Source organism: Mytilus californianus, unplaced genomic scaffold, assembly GCF_021869535.1.
Source record: "Mytilus californianus isolate M0D057914Y unplaced genomic scaffold, xbMytCali1.0.p SCAF_4, whole genome shotgun sequence".
Taxonomy (NCBI): Eukaryota; Metazoa; Mollusca; class Bivalvia; order Mytilida; family Mytilidae; genus Mytilus; species Mytilus californianus.
Window position 1 is genome coordinate 91314216 of NW_026262690.1, and position 25884 is coordinate 91340099.

The following is a 25884-nucleotide window of genomic DNA, read 5'->3' on the forward strand; positions in this document are numbered from 1 at the left end:
ATATATACTGTGGATTCATTAATATTCATGAATTCCAATTTTCATGAATTTCCTTCGGAAAGGTGAAACACGAATTTAAATGTTCAATTCAGTACAAATTTTGTACAGGCTTGTATGCAGACTTTGGAATATTAACGAAAATTCAAATTTTATTCAACCAACCAAATATAAATGAATTCATAGTACATTTTGTACTTTATTTGTTTATTAGAAGTAACAGGATGTACCATGGGATGTAGTCTTGAAAACACCTACCTGTCATCTAAATATAATAATTACTTTCTTCATCATTACAGTACTAAATCAAGATACTGAAACTTTAAATTTAAAATCTGAAACCTCTTTGCATAGTTGACAAGGAAAGTTTAACAATTGTACTTATCTCCCTTGCTTTTGTGTAAGTGATCTAATTATGGAACAACATTCCTCTACACTGAAGTTCCTCTATTTTGTGCAGCAGATCTTTTCTAGGGATTTGTTTCAGATCTTCCTTCAGATCTAGTAATGTGTAATGCTGGAATTCTTCAATCAGATGCATGAACGGACTGTCGATTTTACGACTTTTCCACTTCTGTTCTAGCTGGTATATTCTACCAAATGACCATTTATGGAGGTCGGCAAGTTTCTTCCAGTTGTAATAATTAGAGCAATCCAGGGTGTCTCTAATCATTACCATGACTGTTTCCTTTAATTCCATTACACTGACTTTGTCAGGATTCATGTATTCTTTCTCCGTCATACCAGAAGCACCACCTTAATAGATAAATATTAGATACTTACGACTTTTCAGGTGAAATTCATATTAAATCACATATAAGCTCATTTAAATAAGCTCATTTAATTTTTAATGTGGAAATCATGTGAGCTAAATCTGAAGGTTGAATAGATTCTTTATTATTCCTTGGATACAAGTTTCATGTTTTTGATGGGTAGCTTTCCTGATATCCGTTTAGTAGGTCGTCAGGAAATGATACCCCTTGCAAGGCTTTCATAAAACAGATGCAGTTGACCAACTACTCATTATAAAGACTATTCTGAAACTACAACTTTAGTAGTTAATCTTACTATATAAATCCTTGATTTAATGCAGTGCAGAATTTTTATCATTAAGGTGAGGTCAAGGACACATGTCATATGCCATATCTTAAATGTTTTTTCATAAAAATAATTAAACTTACAATAATGGTTTCTGATTGTAAAAAGATAATTGAAATTTAATCAAACCAACATTAATCTGGAAAGCATGGTATTATTACTTTTATTTCAAAGACCTGCAATTTCGATAACAGTCTGCATGCAAGGTGAATAACAAGTAGCATAAGCGATGTAAAAGATGAATACAATGTTTTTATTAATTCCTGGGTTCCAAAATTGAAGTCACAATTTGCTAAGTTTCTTCTTAGCTTATAAATGGTTGTGTTATTTGTTGTTCATTGTTTTTGTTTGTCATAATGTCTTCAAATTGTCTGTGAGTCAGGTGCTGGTGGTTGATGTAATAAGTTGCATTTTGCAGTACTTTCCAGCGATCCTAGTTATCCCTTTTTATGGATAAGGGCTTTTCAGTAAAACATACACTGGACCTAGGGAAGGCACTTTAAAATTTCAACTATTGGTTTGTATATAGTACAGAGAAAATGTAAGTGAAATTCTAAAGCCTCTATAGGTGGTTACCCCTTTTGCAAGTGCTCCTTCCCTTGGTACAATCTATGTTTAAATAGAACAACCAATTTTAGAAATAAAAAAAATTCGTAAAGGGTTCTGCAAAACCCAGTGTCTCACCTACTTTTGCTGTTAATCGCAGGCTTAACAAAAATGAGGAAAAAAATTAATAAAAATATTCCTCTCTATACTATCTTTTGATTGTAAGTAGCTTCTGTCCAAGTTTGGTAAAAATCCAGGATAGTTTATGAATCTAATAAATGTTTTAAAAACTTAAACTGCAGACTGTATGTAATGTTAACTGGAAGAAAAACTAAGTCCATTTATAAGTAAAAAAAGGAAAAAATGGAACAAAATTTTAACAAAATTTCCTTCTAGATATTAGCTTTTAATCATAAACAAGCTTCTGTCCAAGTTTGGTACAAATCCAGGATAGTTTAAGAAAGTCGAAGGCTCGACAAAAAACTAATGACAAAACATACCAGCTGAATGATAAGTCTCAGATGAAGGTCCAACATCACTCTGAAAATGAAAAATTTGAAACATTTTAAAGAGTACATATACAATAGCAATGATTTGGAAACTTACTTGAATTTTATGTATATATGACTATTGTTTGAGATGTATAGATTATTGAAAACAAAAATAAAAGACCTTAAATTCTCCTCAATTAATCATATCCTAGATACAATATAATTTTCTGTGTAAATAAAACACACAAAAAGACGTGAGGTTATAATGTAATTGACAGCCATAAAGCCATAAAATTGCAGAAAATATGAAAGACTTAGTATATGATTTGTCCAGATTACATGGGTGTCTTGTCTTAAAAAACTGTTACTAACCAAAATTTTTAAGGCCTGAATATTAAATTTTATTAAATGTTAAATCTAAATGTTAAAGAAGCCAGACAAGTGCAAAATGTTCATGATGGAGTCTTTCAAATTCGAAGGAGAAACTTAGTCTACATGCAAAAGCCACAGTAAATATGATTTCTTCTGGTCAAATAAAAAATATTTTACATCTCAGAATTTCTGTTATTTTCTATTTTTTGTAGCTTATCTTATAGTACAACTCATAAAGACTTGTATGATTGAATAGAAAAATTGTAATAAATGACTACTAATATTTACCATTTCATGTTTTGGAATAACAGAATGTCCACAATGGCCACAAGAAAAGGTCCTGTTATCTGAAATAAGATATATAAATTCAATTTTTAAAAATAAAAGAAAGGTGCTATTCTATGAGAATTTACAGAGCTAGTTACTTTATTACTTCCTCTGTCCTCCCTTTACAATTCTTCAAAAAAAAACTTAGGCAAAAACACAGTGAATTTGTACAAATTACTTTTGATTCATTATTATTTGTGGGATACCTTTTATTCTAAATGACACAATTTTAAAATTATTTAAACCTTTTTGAAAATACATTAGAAAAACTTAAAACATAAGAAATATATCAGTATGTGAAAGAAGTAGTGTGCAAAAATAATGAAAGAGCCATATGATATTTCAATACAATAATCAAGCCTTCTAATTGAGTTGCCAAGCTCTGGTAGTATATGTCACTAATTCAAATAATGCCATGTCATTGGGTAAAATGTCACTGTACCTACTGTTATCAACCAATCACAATTTTAATTTCATTAACCATATTTGATAGGATTACCCAGAATGCAATTGTTTTTGAAATGCTAATTTGCAAATAAACTTACCTGATCCATCTGTCTGTATATTAGGATCATATGTTGGAGTATAATTCCTGTTGATTGCAAGTATCTCTGGTCTAAAGTTCATGTTATTTGTTGTATCAGGTCTGCCAGTGGAACTGCCTGCTATAGATTTTGGCTGTAAGGTATGAAACTGAGGAAAACTTGATGATTGTTGATGCAGCGTTTGGCATGAACCGCACCGACAACTGTACCCTCTGCCACTCTGACAAGGCAAAGCATAAGGACCAGATGAATCAAAGCTATGTCCATTCAGAGACCAAGGATGTAAGGGTCTATTAAGGTTTGGGGACTGAAGGTGACTGTGTGACTGTAAATGACAATGGGACTGCAAAGTTCCACGTGGCTGTTCATTGCTATATGACATTCCAGCTTCCACATATGATGTAATTCCACTCAACTGTGGATATAAGTTGTTTGTAGTAACACTCTGTAAATTATCTGGTAAACTTTTCCTTTCTCCTTTGTGTTCAATATTATTCCGTTTGTTTTCTGGTAAACTAACTGAGAAACCTGTCAAAAAAAAAACAAACACATGTTCATTATGTGTTTACTAAACCTTGCTACTGAAATAAAAAATTATGTACATTTTACCATATTTTTCAGTATATAAGGCTAGGCACTATTTTTTTCTGGATAGAATTGAAAATAAGACTAAAAATGAGGCATCTGGAGCTTACACCAAATCCTATTCCCAAGATTCACACTTAAACAATCACAAAATATAAAATAAATATCAATTATTGTGTCTCCTAACAGAAAAGCTTTGGGAACAAAGAGAGATCACTAATATTGTCTTACATTATCCCTATTGTCCAGGTCACACTTACTGCTATTCTGCAACCCTTTTCAGCTTGACATAATTTCAACAAATTTGGACTAGACAGGTGTGATGTTTAACAAGAAGTTGCACATGATGTAGTGCAAGGTATACCTATTGTAACACATTGATGAAAACTTCCATGATCAGTGGGTATAATAGAAATTCAAATATCATCAAATAGGAAATGACTGCCAAGCAGATCTGAAAATTGCTTGCACTGCTGCACACCTCAAAGTTATAAAGATATAGACCAAAATATCATCTGATTACTAACAGGGAAGTTGAGTAATATGTTACCAAATATGCCATGCTCAGTGAGTATGATAAAAATTCAAAGTATAGCAAACTGGAGTTGACTGTCCAGCAGATCTGGAATCACTCACTCAGTAAAAAATTAACATTAACAAGAAATGATTGTAACAGGATGCTGTTACGAAGTCTCCCAAACGAAGCTCCCATAATTCGTAATTCTCAGGGTCGCCTGACATTGGGCAACAACAAGTGAAAATTGGTTTGGTCAAGTAAAGTTATATGCATTAGTGATGCCTGGGGACTAACCCTGTATATCATTTAAATCATCTTGGCATGACAAACCAGAATATATATGGTTAAGGGGTGGGGATCTCGACCATTTACAAGATACTAGAACATTGGGGGTGGGGGGAACCCCTGGGGACTGACCCTATACGTCATTCAAATGTTCGTTACATGAGGAACAGGAATATATATGGTTTAGGGGTGGGGATCTCAACCATTTAAAAGATATTAGAACATTGGGGGTGGGGGGAACCCCTGGGGACTGACCGTATACGTCATTCAAATGTTCGAGACATGACAAATAGGAATATATATGGTTTAGGGGTGGGGATCTCAACCATTTACAAGATATTAGAACTTTCTCAAATGGCAGGGGGTCGGGATGACCCCTGGGGACTAACCCTGTATATCATTCAAACCATCTTAGCATGACAAACCAGAATATATATGGTTTAGGGGTGGGGATCTTGACCACTTACAAGATATTAGAACTTTCTTAAATGGCAGGGGGTGGGGTGACCCCTGGGGACTAACCCTGTATTTCATTTGATGTGCATTATCATGAAAAACCAGAATATATATGGTTTAGGGGTGGGGATCTCAACCATTTACAAGATATTAGAACTTTCTCAAATGGCAGGGGGTCGAGATGACCCCTGGGGACTAACCTTGTATATCTTTCAAACCATCTTGGCATGACAAACCAGAATATATATGGTTTAGGGGTGGGGATTTCGACCATTTACAAGATACTAGAACATTGGGGGTGGGGGTAACCCCTGGGGACTGACCCTATACGTCATTCAAATGTTCGTTACATGACGAACAGGAATATATATGGTTTAGGGGTGGGGATCTCAACCATTTACAAGATATAAGAACATTGGGGATGGGGGGAACCCCTGGGGACTGACCGTATACATCATTCAAATGTTTGAGACATAACAAATAGGAATATATATGGTTTAGGGGTGGGGATCTCAACCATTTACAAGATATTAGAACTTTCTCAAATGGCAGGGGGTCGGGATGACCCCTAGGGACTAACCCTGTATATCATTCAAACCATCTTAGCATGACAAACCAGAATATATATGGTTAAGGGGTGGGGATCTTGACCACTTACAAGATATTAGAACTTTCTTAAATGGCAGGGGGTGGGGGTGACCCCTGGGGACTAACCCTATATTTCATTTGATGTGCTTTATCATGACAAACCAGAATATATATGGTTTAGGGGTGGGGATCTCAACCATTTACAAGATATTAGAACTTTCTCAAATGGCAGGGGGTCGGGCTGACCCCTGGGGACTAACCCTGTATATCATTCAAACCATCTTAGCATGACAAACCAGAATATATATGGTTTAGGGGTCGGGATCTTGACCACTTACAAGATATTAGAACTTTTTTAAATGGCAGGGGGTGGGGGTGACCCCTGGGGACTAACCCTGTATTTCATTTGATGTGCTTTATCATGACAAACCAGAATATATATGGTTTAGGGGTGGGGATCTCGACCATTTACAAGATATTAGAACTTTCTCAAATGGCAGGGGGTCGGGATGACCCCCTGGGGACTAACCCCATATATCATTCAAACCATCTTGGCATGACAAACCAGAATATATATGGTTTAGGGGTGGGGATCTCGACCATTTACAAGATATTAGAACTTTCTCAAATGGCAGGGGGTCGGGATGACCCCTGGGGACTAACCCTGTATATCATTCAAACCATCTTAGTATGACAAACCAGAATATATATGGTTTAGGGGTGGGGATCTTGACCACTTACAAGGTATTAGATCTTTCTTAAATGGCAGGGGGTGGGGGTGACCCCTGGGGACTAACCCTGTATTTCATTTAATGGGCTTTATCATTTAGAACATTTTCAATTAAAAAGATTGTGTTTATCACAAACGGTTTTCAATTTATAATCATTTGAAAATTTAAAAAAATAAAATCCCATAGGGTTCTATAGTAAAACCCTCTTTTCTTTTTGCCCCTCAAAGTACCCCTTTATAAACCCCATTGCACAAACAAAACCCTGATTGCACCACTAGACATGTTAGTCTAACATATTGTGAAACCCTAAGTTAATCTGACAAGCGGTTGTGGAGAACGGGTGCGGACAAGTTCAAATTTAAAAGCGGCGGAAGAAGAAGAAGAAGAAGAAGAAGAAGAAGAAGAAGAAGAAGAAGAAGAATAATAATAATAATAAGAACTGAGCAAAAACAATAAGTCTTCCCAAACTTCGTTTGGGAGACTTAATAAGTTCCTCACCAAATATCAAAGCAATCCCCTGAAACAAAAGCTGAGTAATTTATAAAGAAAGTTAAGGGGATGGATGGACAGACAAAGTGAATGCAGTATACCACCAGATATTTGGGAGGGTATAATTACAAAAAGTGCAATTAAACAGGTTCCCAATTTACACAGATGTTGATATAAACATGTTTAATGGTATAAGTAATCAAATTTATGGGGGCCTCCATGGCAGAGTGGTCTGAGCTGTTCAACTCCTGTATCACTAGCCTGTCAACACTGAGGTTGTGAGTTTTAATCCCACACAAGGCAGGGGTGTTGACTCAAATCTTAATTCACTGCAGAAGGTTGATGGTTCTCTTCGGGCACTCCAGCTTCCTCCACCAATTAAAACTGACCACCACTAAATAGCTGACAGTGCTGAAAGTGGTGTTTTCAACACCAAATATCAATCAATCAATTGATAAAATTTATGACATATTTACCCAGATTTTGTTCACTCCTTGCCTTGTGAACACCCTTTTCCACAGATGGTCTTTTTAAGTCATTCTGGCATTGTTTCTCATCAAGATTGTCATCAACACTAGAGAATGTATGTATACTTTCTACAGCTTCTGGTCCTAAAAAATAACAAAAAATGCAATTTCACATGAAAACCAAATAGATCCATTTTTTACACAAATCAATACAAAGTTCCCAGGAAGTCAAGGGAGAGAATCAGACAAATAACACACACTATAAACCAAACAAGGTAGTAATTTCCGTTTACTGGACCTGTTAACAACTATAAGTGATAGTATTTTTCAACATTCACCAGGGACCTTATTGTCTGAATCTAAGTAGTTCATCTACATTATAAATCACTAGCATGTCAACACTGAAGATGAGAGTTTGAATGCTTCTCCTGGCAAGGTGTGTTAGACCCTGATCTTAAATGACTAGGATTGCAAGTTTTCGTGCCAAAGTTAGATGGTTCTCTCAGGTCACTCTGCTTCTTCCACCATTAAAAACTAGCCAAGGGTGCCAAAAGTAGCATTAAACATCAGCAAACAATCAACTTTCACATAGACTGTCATTGACTGCAATTGGAATTGATACACTTTGTCATACACAGTCTGCCTTTGAAGACTGCCAAGGAGTGAAACATGCTGTGTGAATCAATGTGTAAAGTAAAATCAATGACAATTAATCCAAAAAGCATACATGGTGTTTCACACAATAGAGGGACTAACAGACAGAACATTGACCCTAAAAGATGACAATGGCTCATTTAGCCCTCTGAGCTAGGTGAACTAAAAATGCAAATTTTTATCAACGCAATATATATTCTGTCATATTTTTCACATTAATTAAACCTTTTCAATGATTTCTGAATTAACAGTATTTGGAATACAATTTTTTACTTGTTTTCACATTTATTACATTCAAAATTCATGTCATCCTTATAAGTACAGTAATTAATACTACAGCACATATTAATTATAATAATAATATGGCGACCCTAAAGGTGAGAGTGGCTGAAAGTTACCCCTATTTATCAAGGTTTCAATAAGTTGAAAATTATTCATTTCCACAATCTACAAAAGTTTGCATTTTTCGTTTACTGATCATTATAGCTGGTTAACGGAAACTGATAAGAGAATTTTACAAAAACTTGACAAATCACATGTCTGATATTAGATATAATATTATATTGACAAACTTAGCAAATACATACTTGCATGAGTGATTTTCGTTGGCTGGTTAACAACTGTTTCATTCAAGAAAGAAGAATTGGACAAGTGATCAGCACTGTCAAATCTCAGTGACTGCATTGCTTGACATGTGTTTGTTGTTTCTGAAATTTTGGAAAGAAAATAATGTTTCCTTCTGTAAAAATATATATTGTTAGGTTGTTTTTTTTTAACAAAAACTACAATATCATTACCCCCAACTCTATTCTTAATTAAATCTATGTATGAATGACAGACAAAATTTGAGTAAAACACAAATTTATATTACAGCCTTCAGTAATTGTTAAATGTTCATTTCTGGAAATTCATATAAAAGATGAGGTGTCACAGGAACAAAAAAAATTGTGGAAAAGTACAATTTTTTAACATATTTTCAACGTCCAAAGGAGGTTATTCCCCTTAAAAGGTGGTAAAAGAGGTTGAAACACGAAACATATCTGTAATATGAATAAATGGAGAGTCAGGAACCTGATGTTCAGTGGTTGTCGTTTGTTGATGTGGTTCATAAGTGTTTCTCGTTTTTTATATAAATTAGATCGTTGGTTTTCATGTTTGAATGGTTTTACACTAGTCATTTTTGGGGCCCTTTATAGCTTGCTGTTTGGTGTGAGCCAAGGCTCCTTGTTGACCTATAATGGTTTACTTTTACAAATTGTGACTTGGATGGAGAGTTGTCTCATAGGCACTCATACCACATCTTCTTATCTCTATGTAGGGTATATGTCAGTTAGACAGCAACCCAATGACAAAGACTAGACAAAGATGATGCTGCAGCTGCATTGATGAATAAAATGCTCCAAACATTGGATTTAGTTAAATAGCAATCTTGAACACATTTTCCATTTAAATTTTTCTCATGTGCTGGTATACAGGTTATAAATTTCTTCATACACTAACATTAAATCATTTTTCTTTTGAAAGAACTGAACGCTTTTTATCATTAAAAATATGTATGTACCTACCATCAAACTCTGTAGGAGATTTACATATTTTCCTTATATAAACTTGGATCAGTTCCTCCTCAGAATCAACGCAATTTCTCCAATCACATTCATCTGCTGCAAACATTTCCATCTTCTCATCAGTAACAAGTTTGAAATATATAAACTTGTTAGGCTTGGATGTAATCCCTGAAAAGTAAAAGGAGAAGGTTAGAATAGGCCCCAATATGGTCCCCTATTTCTAGCTGAAATTTCAAATTAGTATTTAATGGCATCATAGTTAAAACATTGCCTAGAAAGAAAATATGTCTATTATTGAAAATTTATATACCAGCTGCCTCAACGTCACAATTTGCTACAATTTCAAATTTCCACTAAATTAAATGAAAGCAGGTTAATATAAATTAGTTTTCAGGACTGGAAACATAAAAGCAAATGTGTTGACAGAAAAGATATTTTAACGTTATATTTGTTATAACAAATTACATATGCCCGAAAACTTTCTGCAGTATTTCTACTTTACGAAGACACCATAAGGAACGCCACGAACCAGTCGCAACAATGTTTGAATGCAAACATTGTGTTGCTACCTTCACTAGAAAATCAAATGCCGTAACACACCTTAAATCAAAACACCCAGATAAAGCCAGAGAAGATTATAATAGCTTCCAACAAAATCCTCGTGAAATGGCCAAAGCAATAGAAAAATGGAGACCACCATTTGAAGCCGTACAGAAAAAAGAATGGAACGGGAAAACACCTACATTCAGGACAATACCAGCTAAATCACCGTATGAGTATCACCAATCATCCACCTCAAAACCGAAAAAACCCTCAACAAGTGATTTGGAACAAGACCTGTACCTGTCGGATTCCGACTCTTCTTTAAATAACACTCCGCAATACATAACAAACGATTACGGTTATGTCATGGACCTTACTCAGGAAGACTACATAGACCTGACAACAAGCAGCAGTGATGAAACCATATGTTTAGATGAGCTACCGGAAGAACTATGGGACAGACATGTGTTTGTACATTCTATTTATAACATTTTTAGCTGAGACAATAATAACACAGAGTTGATATACAAACAATTTTAATTTACTTTCATTTTCATGTTGACAATCTATTTATATACATTTTCTATTTATACTTTCACTATTACTTCCCTTTCATAACAACTACTATACTATGACGTTGTCACAAGACAACCCGATTGTACACTTAAGTATGTTCAATGTATTATTTGTATCCTGATGACGGTGCCCTAGGCACCGAAACATGTCGATCAATAAATTTTCTGCAGCAGTCCCTCCAGTGTTGTTGTTATAAGACTTTCTACAAATTACATATCAGATTTGAATATTTAGCTTGTTGTACCCTGCACTCTCTGTCTCTTTGTTTCCTGGGCCTAAATGTGGTTGAAATCCCATAGATTTTGTTAACTTGGAAGGCTGGAATCTAGATGTCTTTTTTTTAATTTTTCTTGTGTTGTTATGCTGCCGTCCTATTGATGTATAGCCCATATCTTCTTTCATATTCATATATGAAGTCCTTTGAAGTGTTTAGTGGCTTTTCTAATTATTTTTTTATAAACTCTGTTTTGAAATGATGTAAACACATAAAAAAGAAAATAAATGTTCAAGAATTTTTTCAAGATTTAATTGCAAAGGTAGTTAGAAAAGCACTGTAAATAAAATTTGATAGTTGGTGGTTGTTTCTTAGATATGATTTAAAAAAAGTGGTTAACCAAAGAATATTAAATAAGTTGAAGGATGAATTGAAAATGCCTTTTCCCATAATCCTCCCTTTACATTTATTTCTGTTACAAGTCTAAAATCCAACATTCATACTTAGTATTTTGGCCACAAGTTTTCCACAACATTCTAGTAAATCAACCAGTTCATCATCTAGTATTAGCACACAACATTTATTTACATCTACCTCCAATTTTTTCACATCTTCAATTCCTGAAAAATAAAGAACTTTATTCTTTTTTGCTATTGGTGAAAACACTAAAAATCATTCCTATAAATACAAAATACAATAAAGTAAATCTTTTGTGAAAACAAATAATTCATTAATTCCAAAAGTGGCTACTTTCTGGCATAAAAAATGTTCTTCTCAATATGGCTATTGCAAGGATTTTTTGTACTAAATTGGATTTAAATTAGACCAGGGTATTTTCAAAAAGTAAATCAGTCATTGACAAGTGAGCAAACAAAATACTGTGATAGAACATATGGCAGGTAAGCAAAATTATGACCCACAAAACTATTTTTCAATTACTGTCAAATAATATTTAAAGAGATGCACAAAATAAGAATTTTTCCTTGCATTCTATTGTTACAGATTAAGAATAAAATGCTCCGCTGGGCGCAGCTTGATACAACCGCAGAGGTCGAACCCTGAACAGTTGGGGCAAGTATGGACACAACATCCAAGCTTGATACAGCACTGAATTTGGATTGTGATTAAATATTTGACACAGCATAGGTTTCTGACACAGAATGAATGTGGTCTAAGAACTTAAAAATTTGTAATTTACCTATTCAAACCATATCATTATTATTTGCTTTTATATATAAATCAGAAATAACCAATTCAAAATGGAAAATTTTAAAGAAAAAAAAAGGAAAAAAATGAAAAAAAAATCCCTCCCCCAAATTTTTTTAACCCCCTTATGATTCACCACCCCAAAACTCAATCCCAGCCTTCCCTTTGTGGTATGATACCTTGCAGTACAATTTCAGAGAGATCCATACACTTGAACACAAGTTATTGTCTGGAAACTAGAAAAATGCTTGTTTTTAGGCCCCTTTTAGGCCCCAAATTCCTAAACATTTAAGGCAATTACCCCCAAACTCAAACCCAGCTTTCCCTTTGTGATATGGAATCTTTTAATACAATTTCATAAAGATCCATACACTTAAACACCAGTTATTGTCCTGAAACTAGAAAAATGCTTGTTTTTTGCCCCTTTTTGGCCCCTAATTCCTAAAATTTTCAGGTAATTACCCCCAATATCAATCCCAGCCTTCCCTTTGTGGTATGGTACCTTGCAGTACAATTTCAGAGAGATCCATACACTTGAACACAAGTTATTGTCTGGAAACTAGAAAAATGCTTGTTTTTAGGCCCCTTTTAGGCCCCAAATTCCTAAATGTTTAAGGCAATTACCCCCGAACTCAAACCCAGCTTTCCCTTTGTGATATGGAACCTTGTAGTACAATTTCATAAAGATCCATACACTTGAACACAAGTTATTGTCTGAAACTAGAAAAATGCTTATTTTTGGCCTCTTTTTGGCCCCTAATTCCTAAAATTTTTAGGCAATTACCCCCAAAATCAATCCCAGCATTCCCTTTGTGATATGAAACCTTGTGGTACAATGTCAGAGAGATCCATACATTAACACACAAGTTATGTCTGGAAGTTACAAAAATGCTTATTTTTGGCCCCTTTTTGGCCCCTTATTCCTTAACTGTTGGTACCATAACCCCCAACCTTCCTTTTGTGGTATTGAACCTTATGGTAAAATTTGATAGAGATCCATTCACTTAAACTAAAGTTAGAGTGCGAAACCCAATGTGTCTTCGGACGACGACGACACCAACGTCATACCAATATACGACCGCAAAATTTTTGCGGTCGTATAAAAATTGAACAGAAAGAAAGTATGCAACAGGGGAAAAAATGATACACTTAAAATTTAACTGTTTTTCCTCCTAATAACTTAAAACAGTACAATGTACATACCCTTACACTGCCTGACGTTAACAGATATCTCATTTCTTCTACAAATCTCTTGTACCTGGTTTACTCTACTACTGGTAGCTTCATGAGAGGAACAAATTAACTCCATCTTTAGTCATGCAGTGTTTTCATACCTTTTTTACAAGCCTTTTCTAAATTTCTTCGCTGCAAGTAGACAAACATTCATAGTTAAGTCAATAAACAATTCTAGGGTAAAATAACATCAAATTTGAAGGCCATATTGGCATTAACTAGAGTATAACATGTCTCTGGTCAAAATTAGGTACTATTGAGTAACCTAATTAATGTAGTCTGATTCAGACATCCATGTGCAGCAGTATCAATGTCCAGCAGTTGCACAAAGAACCATGCACAACATGGAGCTCACCACTTTTGGGACCTCTTAGTTGTTTTGTTAATAGATCATGTGAACTATATATTGCCAGCATTGTTGTTGTGGTATTAATCATTCTAACAAATCTTCTACCCAGAAGTCATGAACTAATTTACACAAACATTAGCCACAACCACCCAAAGGGTCAGTAGTTAATTTTTTTACTTATTTATATCGGTGTCAACCTGTTAGCATGGCTGCTGTTATGATAAATGGAAAATATTGGTCAAATGCATATTATTGGCGATTAATCTTATGTTCTATAATTGATAGGAAAAATTACTTGTGAAATAAACCTAAAATAATGACTTTCAGAAAAAGTGCCAATACCCCTGCTGGCTAACCAACATGACTGCCATTGCTGAAAATAGAAAAAAATCTATCTGATAAAATCAATCCTGATCAAATCTGAGTAAGTTGGGTACAATTGTCTTCAAGTGATGCTCTTTCTTAAATAAAGCTAATGACAGACTGCAACTTGTCCAATATTACCACCATTTTTCTATTTTAAGCAATAGCTGAAAAGTTCACCAGTTGGTTGGGGTGTAAACATATATTTGTTTCGCCTAACAGAAGTTCCACTGGAAACTTTGTTATAAACAATGCCAAAATATCTATTCCTGTTGGAACAAATATTTTAGAGTCTTTATTCCATCAGGAACAAATATTACAGAGGAAATGATATTACAAAATATCTCTTCCATTTGGAACTTATATTATGAAGGAACTTTTGTTTCATTTATATTAACAACTAGAAGCCATGCTAGCATAGTTAACATGAAAGGTGATCTAATAACAAAACAAGTTAGAGGTCCTAAAAGAGGTCAGATGCATGCTGTGCATGGTTTATTGTGAAACTACTGCACAGGGAAGTGACTGCTAAGTGGAAATTACATAAATGCAAAAATTTTTGGTCAGCAAATTTTTTGAATACCGAATTGTTTATAAGTTTGATCTCTTGGATGCTACTGATTTTCAGAGGGATCAATTTTTTTTTTTTTCGCAACTAATACATTTTCTGGAAAAAGTTGCTAAGCAAAAGTTGCTGATGCAAGGCATTTCTGTAAAACTGCCAGTTCGGCCACAGTCATTTCAGCCATACTGCCAGCAGTTCATCCATACTTTGTAAAGTTGTTTCGGCCATGGTTTTCATTGTTATAAATAAAGGAAAATATATTTGTTTCTAGAAGCAGATTTTAAGAAAGAAATGGAAAAATACTTTTTTATCATACATTTATTTTCCTTGATAAAAATGTGTATCAATTGATGAATGTTATGAAAATGGTGATATTTGGTATGATTGCTGATGTCAGAAACAACTTAAAGTTGATGTGGATCCTTTGGCTAAAATGGCTGCATTTTCACCTCAAAATTTACTCTGAGTACAGACAAACTTGAGTATCTGGAAAATGTTTAAGACATAGCATGCTCTAGATAAATAAAATTCAAATACATATTATGTTTTAGAAAATTAAAAACGTAACTCGATTTTGCTTTGCACTCTTTTTCATTCCTCCAGAAGGTGCCAAATAAACAAAGTTGGGAAAGAGGTTTGAGAACTTCCCCACAGGTAATAATTTAATAATTGAAGTGAACTGTAATGATTGACATGGGCAATAGAGGGACAATAGATATCTGACAATAATTGGTGATTTAAACTGTGTACCTGAGTGGACCATATCAAGTGAGCCTCGACTGTTCGTTAATTTTATCATCTTCTGCGGAGGCGAAAAAAAGTGCACTGCAAAATCCAGCTATTAAAGTTTTTTAATTTTCTAAAACATAAAACGCATTTCAATTTTATTCATCTAGGGCATGATATTGCCTTAAATCTTTTCCAGATGCACAGGTTAGACTGTACTCAGACTAATTTTTGAGGTGAAAACGCAGCCATTTTAGCCAAAGGGTCCACATGAACCTTAATACGAGTTCAATCTTAATAGACTGAACAATATCAAACGTAAATTTTTTTAACATGAAATCAACACAGCAGATGTATAAATATTAGATGCAGTCATTGTTGTCCATGTTTCTCATACTTATGTTTGTTATGGACAAATTCTCTGTTGTAAAGCAATATATTAATGAAGCACCAAAGTTAAAGGGAAACTTTGTTAATGCCTTTATCATGCATGACATCTTCTTGTTTCACAGCAGGTGAACATACATATTATGACAAAATGACTTTTATGTTAAGTAACATTCTTTCTCAAAACAATTAATGCATATATATATATAATATATGTTATTAGAACAATATGAAATAGTGTGGCTGAATCGACTATGGCCAAAACTGGTACTGTGGCCGAATTGACTATGGCCGAAACGACTGTGGCCAAACTGGTACTGTGGCCGAAACGCCTCGAAAGCAAGTTGCTATATTGACCCAGTCTGATTGACCGGGTCTCACTAATTAGCGACAAGAAGCTTCAAGAAGCGACAAAAAAACTTTTTTTTTTATTAAGATTACTTATTCCAAATAAATATTAAAAAATATGCATTTTTTTTTTAATCTATGGGCAGAAATAAATTGATAATTTTTATTATTATATTGATAGATGAAGAAATTAAACATTTGTATGAATAAACGAATGGAGATAAATATAGAGTTGGCATAATGATCATGAGTACCAAACATGTACAAAATATACTGATTTATTAATCAAAGGTAAACCAGATGCGTTTCGGATTCTAGCAATTGCACAGAGCACATACTTTTGCAAGAATAAGACTGAAATGCTGACAATTTACTTTATACAAAACATAAAAGTTGAATGGCTTCAGTCAGCTTGTTTATAGAGCAAAGGAAATGCACACGCTATAAAATGGAAATAAAAACAAAGATTTTTCAACTTTCCTTTGAAGAATTTATTGAAACAAAAACATGAAATATTATTTCCATTCTAACAGTACAATTCATTGTTCTTGATAGGAACAACATTAGATGTGGCTTCACCCTAAGATAATAACAGTACACACAATGTGAAACATCTGAGATTAACGAGGCGCGTGTCCCTTGTTTTATTGCTACAATAACATCCAATTAACACCTTCAACTTTGTACACGCGTCAGACTATACAATTACACGCGCCAGAATATACAATCATTGTAAATAGTGAACATCTGTTGAAAACTCAAAATTGTCATTACTTTCCTTAATCTTCAATCAACATTAAACTATGCATTAACATGATAAATATCATTAAATTAGGAAATACACAAAATAAAATGATGAAAAATATTCACATTTTAATTATGTTTTCCTTTTGTTTGATTTCAGTTCTTTGTATTTCACAATTTGTGTCAGAGTATTTTCTGGACAATGATGTACAAATAATGCATTTTGCAAGTTTATTATATAATTTGTACAAAGAGAGTTTTAAAAACAAATTATAAGATAAATATATTATTGTTCTAAAACACAAGTAAAATTAATATCATAATACGACAGGGTAAACGTAATACTTGCTGTAATACATAATAAATAATAAAATATCACAAATAAATGTAGCAATTAGATCTATGTTTCAAAAACTTGTGATGCTTTATTACTATAAAAATTCGTAAGGGTTCCGCGGAACCTAGTGTCTCGCCTACTTCTGCTGTTTATCACAGGCTCAACAAAAATGAGGAAAAAAATTAATAAAAATATTCCTCTCTATACTATCTTTTGATTGTAAGTAGCTTCTGTCCAAGTTTGGTAAAAATCCAGGATAGTTTATGAATCTAATAAATGTTTTAAATAAAAACTTAAACTGTTATGTAATGTTAACTGGAAGAAAAACTAAGTCCATTTATAAGTAAAATACGGAAAATATGGAAAAATATTTTAACAAAATTTCCTTTTAGATACTAGCTTTTAATCATAAACAAGCTTCTGTCCAAGTTTGGTACAAATCCAGGATAGTTTAAGAAAGTTGTTAAAATTTTAAAAACTTTAACCACAGAGTGAATGTAATGTTAACTGGCAGAAAAACTAAGTCCATTTATAAGTAAAATACGAAAAAAATGGGAATTTTTTTTTTACAAAATTTACTTCTGGATACTATCTTATGATCACAAACAAGCTTCTTTCCAAGTTTGGTACAAATCCAGGATAGTTTAAGAAAGTTATTAAAATTTCAAAAACTTTAACCACAGAGTGAATGTAATGTTTCCTGGCAGAAAAACTAAGTCCATTTATAAGTAAAATACGGAAAAAATGGAATTTTTTTTTACAAAATTTACTTCTGGATACTATCTTATGATCACAAACAAGCTTCTGTCCAAGTTTGGTACAAATCCAGGATAGTTTAAGAAAGTTATTAAAATTTCAAAAACTTTAACCACAGAGTGAATGTAATGTTTCCTGGCAGAAAAACTAAGTCCATTTATAAGTAAAATATGGAAAAAGTGGAATTTTTTTTTTACAAAATTTACTTTTGAATATTATCTTATGATCATAAACAAGCTTCTGTCCAAGTTTGGTAGAAATCCAGGATAGTTTAAGAAAGTTATTAAAATTTCAAAAACTTTAACCACAGAGTGAATATTTGTGGACGCCGCCGACGACGACGACGACGCCGACGGAATGTAGGATCGCTATGTCTCGCTTTTTCGACAAAAGTCGAAGGCTCGACAAAAATGACTTTTTCTATCTATTTATTGATGGAATATTAACTTTCTTGTCGCTAAAATTGTTTTCTTTTGCATATTCTTTTAATATTTATTTGGAATAAATAATTTTAATAAAAAAAAAATGTTTTCTTGTCGCTAAATACTATTATTCTTCTTGTCGCTCCTTGTCGCTTCTTGTCACTAAAATTCTTCTTGTCGCCGGATTGACCTAAACAAATGCACTTTTTATTTTGTTTTGCTAAATATAAGAAAATAGATTTTTATGCACTAAAAATTTATATTCCATTTGGGCTATAATGGATTATTATGACCCATGCCCATCCCGAAAAAAAGCAAATCATGTCACATGGGACTGGGAAAAGAAGTCGCTTTTTTTTTCTGTCTATGAGTATGACAGCGAGGTTAAATGCAAAGCACACATTTGAATAATCTTCAAAAATGAAAATAACTTGATATATCTTACTTGTTTACTTGGGCTCAAGTTGGACACTTGTTTTTATTGGCTATGACTCACGAGACCAGTGGTATATTTTATTGGGAATTCCCTACTTTCACTTTCGTTAGGTTACCGATGAATTCCGAGTAGACTTGCATTTTACCCAACGAATATAGTAATAATTATTTATCGTTTTGTATTAATAAGAAACAAGGATTTTTCTACTTTTAAAGACCATGTTTCTCTGAATATATTTTTTTAAAAGCAAAAATAGGTCATTTCTCAACACCCATTGATTAATTGAGTTTTTGGTTTTTAGTCTGAGCAACAAATTTACATCCGGTTATGCCAAGAGTTATTCCCCGTCCTGCCAGCAGTGCAGACAAGTTGGGACTATGACAGGAGACCCAAATAAAGCAGTCCCACTTCCTAGTGGTCCTGCATCTCTTTGCTTTGATAAAGATGTCTTCATGAAGGTAATAATGCTTCCTGTGTTCCTGAAATAAAACTCTATAAGCTCTTAACATGCGAATCATTTTAAAATCTCTAATATTGGTGGCAGACCTTACCCAGTAAAGGTTGAAACAGCATAGGACAAAACTAAGGTTTGAAATGCCCTCTATGGTAGGTAACTAGAGTTCGAATGTCTCACGGGGTCCTTTTTTTCCCTACTAAATACTAAAAGTAAATGAGCCAGCCTGATAGACGACGTATTTACACTTGTATGCAAATTTGTTTGCCATTATTTTAAAACCATTAAAGTTCCCGCAAATTATTGCATCATAAATTTTAAACATTTGATGTCATAATATAAAAGTGAGTGTTGCATTACGTCAGAAGGTAATTTGAAGACAAATCAAGGGTCATTTAGAGACAAAATTCAGCTTAATACCAAATGTGTAAATACATTTATGAGTACCTTAAGGTAACGGGTGCATGTTGTACTTGTCATCACACATTTCAGTAATACAACATACAAATTTGCAGGAAATACTATGCTCCTATTGAATGTTGTCAGATACAAATTTGCAGTAAAATGTATGCTTTTTTAAGATGTTTTACAGAAATTCTTGAAAAAAGAAAACTAGAAATAACTTTTCTGCCATGTTGTTGAAGCATGATAGTAGCACCTGTTGTAGACCAAAATCGACCTTTCTACCATAATTTCTGCTTTCAGGAGCATAATACTGTAATATGAGACAGATGTTTAATACATGTCATGTCTATGAAAGAGGTTGAAGTCTGTATAAGTGATTAATTAAATACTGATTTTTTTTGTTAAGAATAAAACTACAGTAGAATGTACTAAAGTCATCAATTATTTTTCACATTTTACAAATTATGACATGAAAAATGCAAAAATCAGTTATTTTTGAGATAATCTATTGCCTTTCTAGACTGAGGGCTAAATAATGAATACCTCTTTGCCTCATTGAAAAAACAAATCAGAATTCCCTGCATAATTTCTGTTGAAAAAGTAACTGAAATATGAAAACATATCTGTAATTGGTCTTGTCATTAGGAATTTTATTTCTGACTTCATTTTCAATGTAAGCAAAGAAACACTATCTTCAGATAACGTTTTTTTCATAAAACAACAAAGATACAAAGTTGACTTATTAATAAACTTCTTGTATCTGATTCCTAATATGAGATCTGTTCGATGTGGATGTTGAAAAAAGTCTTTATCATTAATGATTTTTTTCTATCTATCTGCATACATCTTCACACATGCAAATTAAGGAAATGTCAAATGGAATGATTTAAATAGATTTAAACTCCTACCACACTTTTCTATTTTTACACCCTCATCCTGATAAAAACGAACCTTTAAGCTGATGTTTTCATGCATACAATGATGTCTTGATCCCAAAATGTATAGATTTCTGATGTTTTTATGTGACTTTTGTGTGAAAAAAGATCCCCCGCGAAAAAAGACTGTTTCTCAGATACTATAAGCAACAGGTTAACTTTATTTGATATATGTAAAGATTTTAAGGTGTACATGTCTGTCTGATGAGGTTCATCTTACCTTGACCTCATTTACTGGTACTTGGATCATTTACAAATTTATTTTTATGTTATACTAGCTGTGTAACCTTTTTCTTTCCGTAATTTGAACCCCTGTTTGTTTAAGACATTGTATTAATTATGAATGATATTTTGGAATTTGTTTTTTTCATTTCATTTCTAAATTTTCTAATAATTCATGGTAGGTTTCTTTGTTATTCTGTATAAATTCATTTTCAGAATGACATTTTTTTTTTTGGATGAAGCGAACCACAGGCCCTTTAAATACTTAGCTAATATTGTCCATTAGTAAATAAATAAAATCAATATTATGTGTACTTTGATATTCTGAATCAAACCATGTATTGAGATTTTGGATATTGGACCATAATAGGTGAAAGTCCGATTTCAAATTTTTCAGTTCTTTGACCACATTCATTCTGTCTGTGTCAAATATTTATTCACAATCCTAACTCAGGGCTGTATCAAGCTTGAATGTAGTGTCCATACTTGCCCAAACTGTTCAGGGTTTAACCTCTGCGGTTGTATCAAGCTGCGTCCAGCTGAGCATTTTATTTTTCTTCTTTTTTCATATTTACTTCATTACTCAATAACCACATTAATTCAGATAACAAAAGTTTTTGTAATTTTTGTTGAAAATGTTTTATATCATAAGATGTGCTATATGTAAATATTATTTTTCTACTGTGATGAAGGAAGACACTATGTTTTAGTAGTGATTCTGATTCTTTCACATACAACCTTGTCTGGCCCATAACTTTTTTTTTATCTTTTTGACAATGGCTTATGATATTTGGGGTGAAGGTGTATTATCTTTAGAAGATGTGTGTATATCATTATGAACATCATGTAACCTTGACTTCAAGCTCAAAACACTTGATTTTTGTTACATTTAGCGACAGGAGCATCCTTTGACATACTGGTAGGCTTTTTATATTCGGTATATGGGCGCAACATCTCAAAGACATTTGTGTTGTGTAATGGAAGATGGCCTCTAATCTTGAACTATGTATGACCTTCTAAGTCAAATAATTCATATCTATATATCCACCTTAAAACCATACATTTGAACATACTCTTGCTTGCCATGACAGACATTTTCCATTAAAAAAATGGTTTGCCCCTCATATGATTAGTCGTTGAATATCTAAAAAAAAAAGGTTCAGATCCATACCACTTAACATTTAACAATGTATACTCTGAATTGCCTTGGTAACCTTTTGAGTAAAACAATAAGTTTTGTACCTGGGGGACATACCTTGCTACCAGCATAAAATTAGTTGTTAAATCCCTTGAAAACTTTCCTATTCCCAAAATTGATCAAAGTAAGTAAACAACCCTCACAACCCCCATCAACACATTCCTTAAAAATATTAAAAGAATCATTTTCAAGCTTTAACAGACATGACAGAAGGGTTGCAAATTTTTTTATCAGCAGTCATCTAAAATGAGCCACTTTTTATTTACAGGAAGGATTTGATGTAGATAATTTTGTGATGGAATGCAGGAGACGCGTACCACTAGAGACTCTAAGAGATGACCTGAACACTTACCTGAAAATTCTACGCAGTGCCATGATAGAACTTATTAATAAAGACTATGCTGATTTTGTCAATTTATCTACAAATTTGGTAAGGGTATTGCTAGATATAATTGATTACTAGGCATTTCAAATATGAATTGATATACATTGTAATGGTTGGTTCTGAAGAAAACATGAAGCCTAAAAAATGAAAAATTAAATTTTTCAGATTGAATTGTAAGGAATATATCATCCCTTATATGAATACACCAACGAAGTTAGAAAAATCAAGAAAATAAATGAAGTCAGTTAGAAAGGGATAAATACACAAAAAAAAGTGTCAGTGAAAAATAAGCTGGCAAACAGTAAACTTTGAACAAACTTTAATGTCAAACAGTATATTTGACAGCATAGATTAGACACAAGTATTACATTAGTTTAACTAATTTTTAAAAGTTGGAATTCTTTTTTGTGTGTAATATGCCATTTATGATTTAATATGTACATTCTGGTATGGGTTTTTCTCATTGTTGAAGGCCTTACGGTTGCCTATAATTGCTTACATCCACTTCATTTGAACTTTGGTGGATAGTTGTCTCATTGGCAATAATACCACATCTCCTTATTTTTATATTGAAGTTACTAACATGTACATTCTCTTCAAAGCAAACATTGAATTAAATATGTACATTCTCTTCAAAGCAAACTTTGAATTAAATATGTACATTCTCTTCAAAGCAAACATTGAATTAAATATGTACATTCTCTTCAAAGCAAACATTGAATTAAATATGTACATTCTCTTCAAAGCAAACATTGAATTAAATATGTACATTCTCTTCAAAGCAAACATTGCTTACTGTTCGGTGTGAGCCAAGGCTTCGTGTTGAAGACCGTACTGTGACCTATAATGGTTTACTTTTATAAATTTTGACTTGGATGGAGAGTTGTCTCATTGGCACTCATACCACATCTTCTTATATCTATTGAATTTAACATGTACATTCTCTTCAAAGCAAACATTGAATTAAATATGTACATTCTCTTCAAAGCAAACATTGAATTTAACATGTACATTCTCTTCAAAGCAAACATTGAATTTAACATGTACATTCTCTTCAAAGCAAACATTGAATTTAACATGTACATTCTCTTCAAAGCAAACATTGACTCCTTTTTGCATCACATATAATCTCAAGCATAATTTCAGGTTGGAATGGACAAAGCTATCACTAATCTAACAGTACCATTGGGAGAAATGAAAGACCAAGTTATGGTAAGTCTTTTATACTTCTTTCTTCGGTGTTAATCAAAGTTGATGAGATGAGAACAAATAAAACTTTTGAAAATTTTGTTTAAAGGTTGTCATAGTATATTGTTTGTAATATGCCATATGTATACACTGATGAGCCGTAAGGCTCAAAGTTAATAAAGAATTAGAATTAGAATAGTAATTATTTAATACAGAGAACTAGTGCAATTTGTTCAATATAAAGGGTCATGATCTATAGTTTAAGACTTGCAGTATAATTCATTAATAATCAACTGGTCTTGTGGTACTGTGCTCACCTCAAAAAAGGAGTTTTTTTGGATAGATCCCCAGTCAGGTCAAAGGACTAGAAAGTTGCTATCTGCCTATTCTCAGCTAAATATACAGTATTTGAAAGTTTAAAAAAGCAAAGACTGGTTGGCTCTAAATCTAGAATAATGTTTCTGAGTAGGGTGTCTTGTCTTCCTTGGGACTGTTACCTTGTGAACTAGCACCTTTAAAAAAATTCAGCTCAGCATGTCAGTCTTTTACAAAACAAGGTTCCTATTTATATTACACCAGATATAGATTTAATTTGGCTTGGATGTTAAACAGCCATCCATTGTCATCATCAAAAAAAATAATTTCTTGTGATGATTTTTCAAAGTGAACTGTAATGATTTTGAATTATTTCAGTCTGAATTATCTCCCTCTATATTCTATCGATATGACACTTATATGATAGAGTTTCTAATCCGAGTATTGTTACTCACCATCATCAACAATTATACGGCTTCACCACAAAACCAGTAGGACATTTGTTAACTGCATTGTCTTGTGTATATTATAGGTATTGATTAGCTTAAAAGTAATATGGGCTTGTTCAAATACTGTGGATTCATTTATTTTTGTGGGTACCAATTTTCGTGGATTATGGGAAAATTGTGTTTGAGTGGATATTTGATTTTATAAAAGTCTGCATACAGACCTATAGAAAATTTGTACTTCATTGAACATTTGAATAGTAGTTCACCTGTACCCACTTAATCCAAGAAAATTGGTATATTCTATGAATAATAATGAATCCACAATAAGCCTTTTACAGTTGAAACAAGGCTCAAATGTTCTTTTTTTTCTGGCTTCAAAATTCTATATTATTGATAGTTTCCATTGATGTTCCACAAGATTTTTCTTTTTACACTGTTTATGATGTTAGATGAAATATATCCCAAAAATTTGTTAAACCCTTGTCAATAACTGCAATAGTATTTTAACATCCATTTAAGTTTGTCATGAACATTGATAGATTTACTGTATTTTTTTTCATTGTAGACTGTGAAAGTAGCAATGGAAGAAGCTGTACATGCTGTTGAAGAAAAACTAAAACATAGGGAGCAAATTAGGGAGAAAAAGGTTAAAACAAGTTCATTTAAATTTTGATTGTTTTAAAAGCTCAAATTTTAGTCTACGCAAAAACACTGTCTGTCTCATGTTTCGAACTGAAATATAGTAATTTGTCGGGTAAACATCAATAATTTTATATTCCTATGAAGGCATGTTATCTAATCAATTTTAATAAAATTATACAATATCCATTTGCCTGGCACATGTTTTGTGCATATGGGTAAAAAAAAATGAAAATGTTCTTAGTATGGGTTTTACTCATTGTTGAAGGCCGTACAGTGACCTATAGTTGTTAATTTCTGTGTCATTTGTTCTCTTGTGGAGAGTTGTCTCATTAGCAATCATACCACATCTTCTTATTTTTATAATTAGGGAAATTAACAAAGGTTAAATTCTCCTAAACTTTTGTTAGAAAGCCAATTCAAACTGGTTATCCAGACTATTAGAACGTGGAAATAGATCATGAAAAACAAAGGGAAAAAACTAATTTCTTCTTCTCATGCAGTAAGTTTTGTAAGAGTTATATACTTTCTGTTTCAGGCATGCTTACAGCGACTGATGAATATCATAAGCTCAGTTGAGAAAATTGAGAAACTACTGGGTATTTCAGACAACGAGTCCACTACCGGGTGAGTTGTTTAGAATTTTTTTGGACATAAAACATTTGTCTCACTAAAGCTTAACTTTTTAGTATCCTTCCATCATCTTTCATAAGTATACCCAATAGCCAAGCAAATAAACCGTTATTGCCATCAGAGCTTCTGGTTCTCTTGTCAAG

General features: G+C 33.0%; 2 protein-coding genes across 2 annotated transcripts in view; one reads left to right on the forward strand and one right to left on the reverse strand.

Annotated features, from left to right (window-relative positions):
• On the reverse strand, positions 1 to 19029 carry LOC127738882 (uncharacterized). Its single transcript, XM_052250350.1, has 10 exons — positions 18928 to 19029; positions 13456 to 13617; positions 11550 to 11666; positions 9714 to 9881; positions 8736 to 8855; positions 7504 to 7638; positions 3377 to 3904; positions 2793 to 2851; positions 2142 to 2181; positions 1 to 753 (listed from the first exon to the last, which is right to left on the reverse strand). The coding sequence occupies exons 2-10, from the start codon at positions 13559 to 13561 to the stop codon at positions 407 to 409; spliced, it is 1620 nt and encodes a 539-aa protein (XP_052106310.1). The 5' UTR covers positions 13562 to 13617; positions 18928 to 19029; the 3' UTR covers positions 1 to 406.
• Positions 19030 to 19220: 191 nt separating this feature from the next.
• Positions 19221 to 25884, forward strand: part of LOC127738878 (conserved oligomeric Golgi complex subunit 2-like) — a 30258-nt gene continuing 23594 nt past the window's right edge. The window contains exons 1-5 of the mRNA XM_052250347.1: positions 19221 to 19376; positions 22401 to 22562; positions 23664 to 23729; positions 25035 to 25115; positions 25647 to 25735. Of these exons, the coding sequence (XP_052106307.1) occupies positions 19296 to 19376; positions 22401 to 22562; positions 23664 to 23729; positions 25035 to 25115; positions 25647 to 25735 (479 nt within the window). The 5' untranslated portion in view covers positions 19221 to 19295. The remainder of the gene's footprint in view (positions 19377 to 22400; positions 22563 to 23663; positions 23730 to 25034; positions 25116 to 25646; positions 25736 to 25884) is intronic.

Excerpts from the sequence above, each read along its gene's own strand:
- LOC127738882 (XM_052250350.1), bottom strand. The coding sequence starts at position 13,561 with ATGGAGTTAATTTGTTCCTCTCATGAAGCTACCAGTAGTAGAGTAAAC. Across the intron at positions 9,882-11,549 it reads ACTTGTGGCCAAAATACTAA|GGATTACATCCAAGCCTAAC; the intron begins GTATGAATGTTG and ends TTTACTTTTCAG. Across the intron at positions 7,639-8,735 it reads AACGAAAATCACTCATGCAA|GACCAGAAGCTGTAGAAAGT; the intron begins GTATGTATTTGC and ends GTTATTTTTTAG.